General features: G+C 46.0%; 1 protein-coding gene across 1 annotated transcript in view; it reads left to right on the top strand.

Annotated features, from left to right (window-relative positions):
- The window catches only part of LOC110373889 (uncharacterized), a 112,027-nt gene extending 100,177 nt beyond the window's left edge, over positions 1-11,850 (top strand). Inside the window, 1 exon segment of the mRNA XM_064036709.1 lies at positions 8,986-11,850. Coding sequence (XP_063892779.1) covers positions 8,986-9,282 — 297 coding nt within the window. The 3' untranslated portion in view covers positions 9,283-11,850.
- The last annotated feature ends 911 nt before the right edge of the window (positions 11,851-12,761 follow it).

Genomic DNA, 12,761 nt, shown 5'->3' with positions numbered 1-12,761 from the left:
CGAGGAAACCTCTCCCGCGCATGACCCGTTAAGCGCCCCCTATGGCAAACAAATTCGTGATCCACAAGGTCCGGCCTCATCGTCCTAAGGTGCTCGATAAGAGGACGGACAGCACAGCGCCAGTTTCCCTGTCTTCCAACGAAGAGGGAATTGGCCCCCTCTTCAAGCATGCGTTAAGGAAGCCCTCTAGTCGAGCGTTGATAGCGAGCCATCAAGCCCAAAGGGTGTATTTTTGGCTTTAAGCGAAGAAACCGCCACTCTCAAGCCTCTGACGATCTCCTCTGAGACTTCATCGTCGGCCGGTTGTGGTCTTTTGACACCGTGAGCCACGGAGCCTTGGACGGAGACGAATGCGCTCCTCGCAAAGGGAACAGAGCGCTGATCTCCTTTAAGGGCGTCCCAACGGATCTCCCTAGAGTTCCATATTTCCATCTCTTCGGCCTGTATGACGTCCTCCTGAAGGGTGGTCTTCGCAGGTCTGCATCTCTCGTACCGCTCCGCTTCCTCTGCCTGCGGTGTCCGGTATACTGGTGACGGGCTGTCAAAGTAGCCTAGCGACCCAAATTCTTCAAACTGCCTATTTCCACCGGCTTGCATCAAGAATGGCTACCCTTCCGCGTCGCCCACTACTAGTCTGCAACATTCAGCACCGACGAGAACATCAACAGATTAAGAGGAAACTTGGAAGGAAAGAACTTGCCAGAGAAGCAGTTGAAAGTTACTCATCACCAATAAGCACCCTTCAGAAGTGATGAATGATTTTTATGAAATGATGATGTACAGGAATGGAGTCACTCAGGTACATTAGTGGACATGCTGATGCACACGATCCGGTACCGCTATTACGACTTCTCATCGACGCAACCCAAAAAAAAAACCCTGCCTCATCAGGATGGAGAAATTCCTCAAGAGTTAAGCAGAACTGTGCGAACCCGCGCTGCCTGAACAGGTGGCAGAATCACCGACAACCAAGACTCAGCGGGTAACCAACGTCACTGCAAAGATCAACACGCCGAAGTGCTTCGTGTGCTACGAGACACTCCACACCAGAGAGACGATCAGAAGATGGAAACGAATTCAAAATGGAATGCTGCGAAATCCAAACGCTTTATCTTAAGATGCCTACGATATACGACCAAGACTCATTGAACAGGGCCATGTGGTTTTAACGGGTGCAAGCACACTCGTCACAAGCTGCTTCATCATGAAATGAAGATAGATCAGGCTGAGAAGACAGAAAATGCAGAAAACGACTCGAAAAGTCATCAATTTGACGTGAACAGTGAATAAGTAATCCTGTCTGAAGATTCTGCCGGTCCGAGTGAATGGGCTAAAACACATTCGCATTGATGGACGACGGGTCAACGGTATAAACCATCAACCAGTTGAAGACTGCGGACTCAGCATAAAGAAGAGTGACCATCGGGCTGAAAAAGGTCAACGAATATGAAGACCAATTATTAGCAAGAACAGTGAAGAACCTACAAATCTCCTCTGAACAGATTCCACACAAACTAGTGGTGTTCACACCTATCAGGCATTAAGGGACATCTTATATACTCCAATACGAAGCCACGCATCCTCATTGGGCAAGATAACTAGCATCTGCTGACGGAAGCGACACTCCTGGAAACTCGATTTGTCTCGCCTGTCACCATCTGGGTGAAACAGCTACTCCAGAAAGGTTGGCGTCGGGGAACAACATGGAACGACCACATGGAACGACCACATGGAACGACCACATGGACTGGTTGGGGCAGTGGTGGTAGTGGTGGTACCTGTATTAAAGCGACGCCGCCTCTCTAACTTCATGCCTTCAGTGACATTGGCTAGTTGGCCTAATAGGCAGTCCTATTCTGGAGGGCGGCAACACCGGGCGGCTTGGGAGTGTGTCTCTTCCTGGCGGAAGACTCCTGGCCTATAGAACCTGAGAAGGCAGAGGGAGAAAAACCCTCCGAAGAAGAGAAGATGCAACTTTAGCAAGATTCTTTTTAGGGACCGCCTCCAATACGCTACAGCACGCGTCCTACAGTTCATTGACCTCTGTAGAGTTGTCAGCCAGGAGATCAACTGCCGACGAAAAAATAAGAATAAAGAAGCAGATCCCACATGGAAGAAGTACAACCTACGACAGCGAAACCACATGCACCCACACCGAAGAAGAGATCGACATTTAACCTGCCACTCTTATCCGACCTCTTTAAGAAAGCTGAAGAGCTCCTGATGCGATCTTCACAAAAAGAGCCTTTGCCTGAAAAAAAGAATATTTGTATAGCAGGAAACCAGTAGCCAAGAAGAACCGCTTGCAACAGACAGCGTCAATGGCCTCGGAGCCGTATCCGAGTGTAGAGCCGCCGGTGTAGAGGCAGCCAGCAACGATCAATACTGGTTACTAAAATTGCGTTTGCCTGACTTTACATTCCGCCTGGAGCTGTGTTCAAGGGCAGCGCCTGAGAGCGTATGGTACGGTGCGTAAAAACTGCACTCCTTAAAAGCGACACTGCACGAGCTCCACCGAAGAATTCCTGGCCACTCTACTAACTGAAGTAGAGTACACCGTCAACAGTCGCCCGTTGGCCCACGTCTCCATCAGCGCAGAAGATCCCGAGGCCCTGACTTCCAATCATTTCCTACTGGGGACCCGTGGGCGTACGGACCGCGTACCACAGCCAGGTACATTCTGGCAAGACACCAGTCTTGCTCGGTCTAGCTAGCGAGCTGCTCATAGGCTCGCAGACATCTTCAGGCTGTGCTGGGTGCTGGTGCAGATGCTGTCTGGGCATGGCTGCTTCGGATCGTATCTGCACCGGACTGGAGGGAGGAGACTCCAAAGTGCCACTGCGAAGCCGCGGTGAATACGGCAGAGAACACTCGAGATGTGCCCATCGTGGGCTGAACGCCGCCGCACCCTGGTGGCAGTAGTAGGGGATGACCTCTCGCTCCTCGTTGGTAGCCTCCTTCTGTGAGGATATATCATATCACAGAAGGAAGCAGTATAAGGACCCACTCGCGACGCCGCTCCGCAGATGAAAAAGAGGTGGAAGACGGCGAACACAACGTCCGTCCCCATCCGCCCCGGGGGCTAATCATACCCCACCCCGTCCCCCGAAAAAAAGAGAAAAAAAAGGCTCTGCTGGATGAAGGTGAACTACCTCCCCGATTTCCAATATTGGCACGAATCCCCCGGACGAGGTCAAGGTGAATGACCTCGTGCAGATCTTTGACCTCATCAACCCCGCAACCTGTGGATGCGAGGACGAGTCGCGAGGCGGTGTATCCTGACGGTGTACGAGCGGATCAAGGTAGGTGTCCTACCGGCCAGTGATTACGTTGGTGATCCTGCCCCTGCCTACAGACGACGTGCCCGCTCCCGAACGAGATACGATGCAGTCTCACGGCGCATATTGTGCGAGTCTATTGAAAAATAGAAATATCGTATAATAATCGTGTGAGATGATCAACCCATAGCAAAATTTAAAATAATAGAGTAGATATATAAGTCTGCAGTAGAAGTATTCTGATTGGAAAAAAAATTTAGTCGCTCAATCAGGAGATTTAGAGATTTTTTATAGTGGCGAATCTACATCGCAGCCCGGGCGATAAAACTAAGACCCTCGGTTCCGTTTGGAAAGTCAGAGAAATGACCGTGACGTTCTAATTTAGGGTAAAGAGATTAACGTTGGCAGGAGCACCTGCTCCGCTAGAAGTCCTCCGGAAGTCGTGGTGGCCTAGTGGGCAAAGAACCAACCTCTCGCGTTCTTACTGGGCGCGAGTTCGATTCCAGGTCAGGCAAGTACCAATACAACTTTTCTAAAGTTTGTATGTACTCTAAGAATTTCTTAGACACCAATGACTGTGTTTCGGATGGCACGCTAAACTGTAGGTCCCGGCTGTCATTGAAGATCCTTGGCAGTCGTTACTGGTAGTCAGAAACCAGTAAGTCTGACCCCCGTCTTACCAAGGGGTTGCCCAGGTAACTGGGTTGAGGGGGTCAGATAGGGCAGTAAAGCACTAGTACCCAGCTACATCCGTTTAGACTGGAAGCCGACCCCAACATAGTTGGGAAAAAGGCTCGGAGGACTGATGAGGAGCACCTGCTCCACGGCAGGGTAAGTGCAAGGCGAGCCCGTTCTTTCTCCCACACGTAGTCGCTCTGCTCGGCAGAGGATCTCGCTTGGGGCGATCCTACCAGAGCAAGATAACCTGCCTTCTTTGGGATGGCCTACTCTGGGCTCCACAGGGCAGAATATCCGATGCTGGCACCGAGGGGAGTCGCTGCCTGTACCCCAGGTGCACCACGTGGAGGTATTGTTTCCCAGCACCGTCAGTGCTGAGGGCACGGGTCGGCCGTCCTCCTCCATCATCTCCAGTGTCACTGAAGCCTCCGCAGTTGCTGCCATCACTGATTCTACTATCGCTGCCGTCGTAGCAGCTCCAAGAACCGCGCGAGCAAAGCTCTCACCGTGGGAGAGGAGGAAGTCCTGATGGAATGCCAGTAATGCTCTTACGCTACCTCCAGGCAACATCAACCACTGCGCCCGTGCCCAGTCCCTGTTGCACCAAACCATGACGCAGTGGTCGATTGACATCACCTAGGTCACTAAGCCGTAATTTGTCCTACCCAGGGATTACTGGGTGAAGGGCCTTAGCGGCTCAGTGACCACGGCGATGTCGATCGACCACTGCGCCCTCTTGTAGTTTTCTATAGTGTCGGAAGCCGTTCTCTTCCCGTCCTGTGCTCCTGGACCTCGATGTCAAGAACTAGGCCTGCACGCGCGGGGTAGGATGGTGGAGGACTGGGCACCCTGACCGTGATTTGTGTACCCTTAACGGATGCAGGGCGAATCAATGTTGGCCATTTTGTTTTGCCAGCTCTACGACGTGTCATTATTTTTTAGACTGACGCGTCGAGGAGGGGGTGGAGACCTTGTCCGATCATCGCAACATCCTGTTCGACGTCTCTTTGTAGAACCCTAGAACCCTTTAGATCCCGAGTTGGCCATGATGGGCGCTGAAGGAACTCGTCCGGGAGATTCTCCTGGAAGTCTCAATCGTATAGTGGTTCCGGGAGACCATGTCCGAGATCTGTGACATGGCCATGTCCCGAGTCCTGCCTGGACGCGGCAGGTGTACTGGTGGTCCAGCGAGATTGCGGCCCTTCGGGAAGCGTGCGTCGCTGCGAGGCACCTGTACACAAGACCCCGCAGTCTGCGCATCCGCCCTCCGGATGCAGAGGCCAGGGAAGCAGAGCTGTACGAGGGATCCAGAGCACTAAAGAATGGCCTCCAATAGGCTGTCAGGCCAAAGAGGTGGCCAATAACGAAATGCTGGGGTCTCTTGATAGGTAGCCGTGGGGGCGCTCTTATAAAATGGTGCGGGACAAATTCTGCCCGTGGGTCCCACTGACACACGGTCTCCGGTCTCAGGTGGTAGAGGAAGTGGTCGTTCCATTTGTGCGGAGCGCATTCGCTCCCGCCTATGCCTCCGCAACTCGCTGTGTCAAAGTGGACCACACACCCGACGACGAAGGATCAGACGTGAATGGGGTCTACGTGAGAGTGGCGGTAGTCAGACTTAAATCCAAAAGTACCGCTCCTGGCCATGACGGCTTGCCTGGAAGGGACCTGGTCTGACTAGAGTGGCTTCTATGCGCATGCTTGGATGGAGGCCAGTTCCCACTTCGCTGGAACTCATGGAAACTGGTCTTTATCCAGAAGCCCACTGTGGTTTTTTCGTCCGTAACTCGACCCAGCGTGCTGCTCCACGAGGTGAGCAAGCTCTTTGAAATAGTACGCCTCGTCGAGCACCTTGGTGAGCGTCACGCCATTTTCTGTATTCGCCAGCTGTGCGAAAAGTTCAGAATTGCACACAAAACTTGCATATGGTGTTCGTTGACCTCGAGAAGGCATTTACCGGGTGCCCCGTGAGGTTTTGTGGTGGGCCCTTGAGGAGAAAGGTATTCCAGGGAAGTATGTACAGTTGACGGCAGTTGCAGTACACAAGTCCGGTCCGCAGCGGGCACAACCACCAGTTTCAGTGTAGGAGTTGGCTTACATCAGGGGTCGGCTCTCAGCCCTTACCTCTTCCTGCTGGTAATGGACGCGCTAACGGCAGACATACAGGAGGAGGCTCCCTGGTGTATGCTTTTCGCCGATGACATTGTTCTGATGGGGGAGAGTGGCCCAGAGGTCCAGAGTAGATTGGAGGCATGGCGGCTAAGGCTGTAGACAGTACGTTTAAAGGTGAACAGAAGCAAAACCGAATACCTGCATTGTGATTTTGGCGGTATTTCAGGACCCATGACCATAACCCTAACCGGCATACCCCTACCAGTCTGCTCCGACTTCCCGTACCTTGGTTCACTCGTCCAAAGTGACGGAGAGGAGGACAGGGTACATCGGATCAATACTGGATGGATGAAGTGGCGACAGGTAACTAGCACTATCTGTGACCCGCGGATACCCCTCAAACTGAAGTACAAAATTTACAAATCCGTCATAAGACCTGTCGTCCTGTATGGATCGGAGTGTTGGGCATTGAAAAAGAGGGATGAGAAGAGAGTGCATGTAGCAGAAATGAAAATGCTGAGATGGATGTGTGACGTTACAAGAATGGATAAAGTGAGTAATGATTACATTAGAGGAAGTCTGAAAGTAGCGCCATTTACAGAAAAGATGAGAAGAAGAAGATTGTCATGGTATGGGCATGTAATGAGGAGGGATGATACGCATGCAACAAAGTGTGTGCTAAGTATGAATGTAGATGGATGGAGAGGAAGAGGAAGACCTAATAAAAGATGGATGGATTGCCTGAAAGATGACATGAATAGGAAGGGAGTGAATATCAGTATGACGAGTGATAGGGGAAAATGGAAGAGAATGACATATTGCGCCGACTCCAAATAACATGGGGAACACGGCAGGAGGAAGAAGTTTTCATTGGTGGATTGGCCCAAACCTTGCGGAACACCAATTTGAAGTCTCTTCACGACGGGGGATGCTGTGTGGGGTGGGGTTGCCTTGGACATTGCCAACGCCCTCAACACCCTTCCCTGGGGGTCTTCCCTAGTGAGGCACCCTGGTACCACTGATGTACCTTCGTCGTGTACTCAAAGCCTATCTGTCGGAATGTTCCGTCATTCAGAGATCTCTTGCGTTGCTTCACAGAGATCGGTTCTGGGGCTGCTCCTGTGGAACATCAGGTACGACTGGGTCTGGGCTGACTGACGACTGTCCGCTGGGTGGAGGTGGCCTTGTACAAGTCCAAGGCCATGTGTTTTTATGGCGACGGAATGCACCATCTTCAGGTTTCCGTGTGATCATGGGAGGGGTTCACATTGGCGTCGAGCTGGCGATGAACCTGTGACGCGTCTACGCCTTCGCAATCTCATGGTGGTACGGAGGGAGCTCCTGTCGCACCCCGTGAACGAGAACTAATCGCCACTATTGTGACGTACCCTACGCCACAATAGTGGCGATTAGTTCCCTGTTTGAGGAGCGGCTGCAAGGAGTCATGACGCCTTCACCTTCCGCGTGACGCAGGTCCTCTCCCGATATATTTGTTTCGGGAGGTATCTGCATCGGATTGAGTAGGAGGTAGCGCCCGGATATCACCACTGTGCAGACGGCCCAGAAAACACGATGGAGCATATAGTCCAGATGTTCCCTGCCTGGAAACATCGTGCCTGGTCATGTCCTAGTGGCGGCAATTGGCGTCGGCAACCTTCACGTCCGGTCTTCGGCGAGAAGGAATGGGATTTTGTCGACTCCTTCTGCGAAGCAGTCATGCTAGAGAAGGAGACGACGGAGCAACTGGGAATTCGCACCTTCCACCCCAGCCGCTGGTTTGGACGTGGAATTTACCCGAGCGGCGGGTGTCGAGAGATGACGCCCGGCTACCGTAAGCGTGTGGCTGTGGTCGGTGAGTTTCGGGTGGTTCATCATCCTCGTATCAAGGAGAGGCAGCATACTCCAGTGGGGCCAACCAGGGCCAATGCCTCCGGGGGCTGCGGAATTGTTCGCAATAGTTACCGCGGCCCTAGTTCATCTAAGGCTTAAGAATAGATAGACACCATTTTTTTTTTTTTGCTGTGGCAACATTATGAGCAGGTCGTGAAAAAACGGCTCTGCAGATGAATTTTATTCTAAAAATATAAATCTAGTGCTAATTTAAGTTAATTGTGCATTTAAAATAGATAAAACTATCAAATTATTGTTAAACTTAGTTTTGTTCTCGTGTTCGTGACGACGTTTGCAATTTCAAACAAGTTTATAATCAGCTGTTCAATGTGCCGGCTGTCAAAAGGATAAAGTTTGAATATTACTTCAAACCCGGGGAGTATAGTGTTTTTATTTTAATTACATTGTAGTGTACACAACATTACACCAACAATACACGCAACCCAACGCAATACACGGCTCATTGTTATGAGCTACTGTCATTGCATTGCACACCGGCATAGTTAGTGTCTCATTCTGCCTTCAACTTGTGAAAACAGAATTGAAGACGATAACGCTCGCCTACAACACACAATAAAATTACAAATTACTCTGCCACCAATCATTTTTTCTGAAAAACCTTGACATTGCTGACCTACAAGATTGTACTATTTGATTGACCTATTTACAAATTCCCAACTTTGTATATGTTGTTTGCCACACTTATGTTTTAGCCTAGCATTTTGCATAAATGTGTAATCAATATCTAATTGTTGCGAACCTTCCATATCTCTTACATCGATCTAATATTCTAAATCAATAAAAGCGTGTTAAACCCCTAAAAGCCCAACCGAAAATGGCTCAACTGCTTTCCCAGCTAAACATTTTTCATTTTTATAATATGCTATAAAAATTCATTTAATAATTGAATGTCGGAATAAGTTGATTTTTTTTAGATAAATAAAATTGAGTCAGCTGTTGACATAGGGTTTCCTTTCTCGCTTGCCCTACCACCGTTTTTTAATGTATTTCTTTTAATTACTTTCAGGTGCATCGTCTAGTGGTCGTCGACGAGAATGACAAAGTGATTGGTATCATATCACTTTCTGACCTCCTAATGTACCTCGTCTTACGTCCCACCGGGGAATGCAACGCCGGGGGTGCCAGCCTCAGGAACGAACACTCGTCCATTGAAGAAAAAGACGAGGGAACCACAGAGGCAACCAATGACACTGCAGAAAAGGTCAAGGTCGAAATCACCGTCGAAGGTCAAACCGAAGGTCAAGGTGAAGGTCAACCCGAAAGTGCCAACACTGAGGAGGCTAAAGAGTGCCAAGATTCGTAAAGTGTTGAGTTTTTTAGTTTGTGATGTGTCGAAGGAGCGCGGTTTATTTTTGTTTGCATTTCCATTTTCGTTAAACTTTTAGCGGTAGTGAGTAACCAGTACAAGGTTTTTGTTGATCTGGGTTTAAAATGCTATTGATTTTGCAAAATCATGCAATTTTTGTTGACGATTTGTATACAAAGGTGATAATCATTGAGTTACGATATTATACGTTTATAACGGTCAATATGGAATTATATGCTTTTAAATCATGCTAAAAATTTACGTTTGAAGTTATAATGACTATTTCTAGGTCATTTTATGAAATATCACTTATGAATTATGAATATTGGATAGAAGAGTAGCTTCTATTATATATAGCTTTTGTAACCTGGACTGTAATTATGTACCATCAGACAATTTATCGTCAATTATGTCAAAGTAAATACTATAATCATCAGCACGAATCTTGAGCGCTGACCTGCACCTGCGCAGAAGTGATTTATTGGGTCCCTTTTGTGGTATGAAGTGAGGCGCGGGGGCATTGTAAAGCGGTGATTGGCCCGCAGCGCATCGCGTCATAGACGTCACTCGGGATTGGTTCTTTGCTAATAAATCACTTCTGCGCAGGTGTAGGTTAACGCTCAAGATTCGTGCCGATGATTATACCAAGCTTTTACTATAAGGAGCAACCATTTAAAAGATCATATATTTTGGTTGTGAAGGAAAATCCAAACAAGTTTTGTTTCACTTTAAAGAGTTTTGATATTTCTTTTTCAATTCCAGTTTTGATACGATATTTATGTGTATATTCCATATTTGTTTGTATAATTTTGTGGTTTCACCTCTCTTTGTATTATTCCTCCATATTGTGACTAATTATGTTTTGTACCGATAGAATATTAAACTAATAGAATTAAAAATCTGATTAAAATGTTCTATAGTATGTATATTATTCAGATTTTTTCGTTTAGTAGCGGAATTGACATTGTTCATATTCTCGGAGCATCAAATTAAGTTTACATATAGCAAACGTACGTACGTTTATATATAAAAAATATGTGTCAAATTATAAATCCTTTGCATATTTTAACAGAATATAAGCAGTGTTAAAACCTCTCTACAGCTAAAAAGATTTTTTGGCATTATGATTAAATAACCTACATTCTATCGGTATTTAGACAAATTAACTGTACCTAACATAGAAAAAAATAACTATACTCCGTTTGAGTAGGCATTTACTAAAAGTAAACATTCTTGATATCACTTTTTTTTTAATGGTAAATCATCAACAATTGTATATTACTGAATCTATTGAATCATTATTGAAATCAGTACTATATTTGTTTAAAAGTTATTTGTAAAAAAAGTCCTGTCAAGATTGACCTTTTGTGAAGTGCCTATTCGAATAAAGTATAGACACGTACAATTTCAAGTTACGATAGCATACATTTGTAAGGCGGTACGCTCAACCGTCGTAACTAAGTGGCGTAACTACATCCAAAAAGAGTACTTACGACGTTCATTAATTACGACGGCAATCCAGGAACGGAATATTTAATTATTGTTTGTAACACCACCATGTTTATCGAGTAGTAAAAATAATAAAAAAAACATATTAAAATACATCTTTTATCTCATATTATCATATTCGATTCGATATAATCGTAAATGTTATGTAGCTGGTGTAATCATTCAACGTTCACCTTTTAAATGTAATAGTGTAGCGAGATGAAAGTGTCGAGTGAGTACCCGCTCACTGGAAACTAAAATGTCGGCCGACTGTTGCCCGATTGTAGGAAAATGTTTCTTTTTTATCGTGAATTTAATCAAATTTTTTGTTGGTCATTGTATTGTGTTCCATGCTGATTGATAAGCCCGTATAAACTATCGGTCGACGAAAAGTTTGTAGTGTGCGAGTACTCTAAAGGTTCTCCTAGGAAAGAATATCCGCCGAACTAACACCTTTTTTTTGTTATTTATACTCTTTTGTTTGATAGTAATGACTCGAAGAGTAAAGCCCAGACTCCATTGAAGAAGTTTTTAAACAGGCAATGGACTTTTTTCACTCGTGTGCGCATGAGTGGCCAAGTTATGAATAAAGAAATTCCATTGGTTGTTTAAAACCCTGGCTCTACTTTGGTGGAGTCTGCGTTAATTTACACAAATATAGTTAATATTGCTCAATATACCCCATGTATTAAGTTACAAGTTGATTTCAAAAATCAATGCTATCAAAATCTGTATACTTATTTTTGAGGTAAGTTCGATTTATTACTAACAAACAAACTAATTGTATACCGATGCTTCCCGTAAGTATTATAAAATTGTGTTATTAGAATAACTTTAAAATAAAGATTACTGTTATATGTTGTATCATTAAATTCAAATAAATGGTTTTTGTAACAACACATGTATACTGGGATGAGTTTTCTTGATATTTGAAACCGTCGTTTATACGTAGTTGCAAATGAAGTGATACTTTATTATCTTCTTATTGTCTGTGTTTAAGTTAAGTTTGATGACGTGTTGAGAAGCGCACAGGAGACGGCATTATGAGGACTTGAAATAAACATTTGATTCCGTCAATTTTGTTTGTTTTATTTCTATTCATTTTCATCTTGGGCGATAGTGTAGTACCTAATATCAGTTATATATATAAATAACGTAAGACACCTTTTCACATACGGTCGGTTAGCCGGTTAGCCCCACGGTAAGTTATTTAATAACTTGTGTTTTGGGTGCTAACATAACTGATAAACTTCATATAGCTACATTTACACATATTTATAAATATATTGTAACACCCAGACCACGGCCAACAAGCATGTTCATCACACAAATGTCGACCGAGCCGAGAATCGAACCCGAGACTGGATCGGCAGTCGCATACCATTGCGCCATCGACGTCGTCGAAATACACATCTTAGTAGGTAGGTACTTGAATACTTAGGTACGTATCGAAAGATTTGTTTAAAATGAATACCTACGTTACTTTTTTTTTTTTGGTATGGCATCTCGCAGTTCAGCCTAGGAGGCCGTGTACTGCTTAACCGGACTTTTCCCTGTGGATGCCTAGAATTTAAGGCCTCCAGCCAGGGGCGACCTACGTAACTGCGATAGTTGTTCTTGTATAGCTAATGCCTATGCTTTTCAAGCCATCGAATATAGGGAAATGCAGCGTTGAAAGTTTTAATGATAAAAATTAGTACTTTTGGCACACACTACTAGCTATATACACTAGCTGTTTTCCAGTGGTTTCACTCGCGTCTCATGTGGATCACTGCTAGCTTTCCAAGTGACAGATTTTTCAAAACGGTTTAGTAGTTCCGGGGCCTTGATGGTACAACCAAACAAACAGAAGATGTTTCCACAGATATCATCATCTCCCGAGCCTTTTCCCAACCATGTTGGGGTCGACTTCCAGTCTAACCGAATGCAGCTGAGTACCAGCGCTTTACAAGGATATTAATGGAATGAATTGGAGTTGTAGGTGACAA

Source organism: Helicoverpa armigera, chromosome 1 (assembly GCF_030705265.1).
Source record: "Helicoverpa armigera isolate CAAS_96S chromosome 1, ASM3070526v1, whole genome shotgun sequence".
NCBI lineage: Eukaryota > Metazoa > Arthropoda > Insecta > Lepidoptera > Noctuidae > Helicoverpa > Helicoverpa armigera.
Note: the sequence above shows the minus strand (reverse complement) of the source record. Positions and strands in the feature narration are given on the sequence as shown.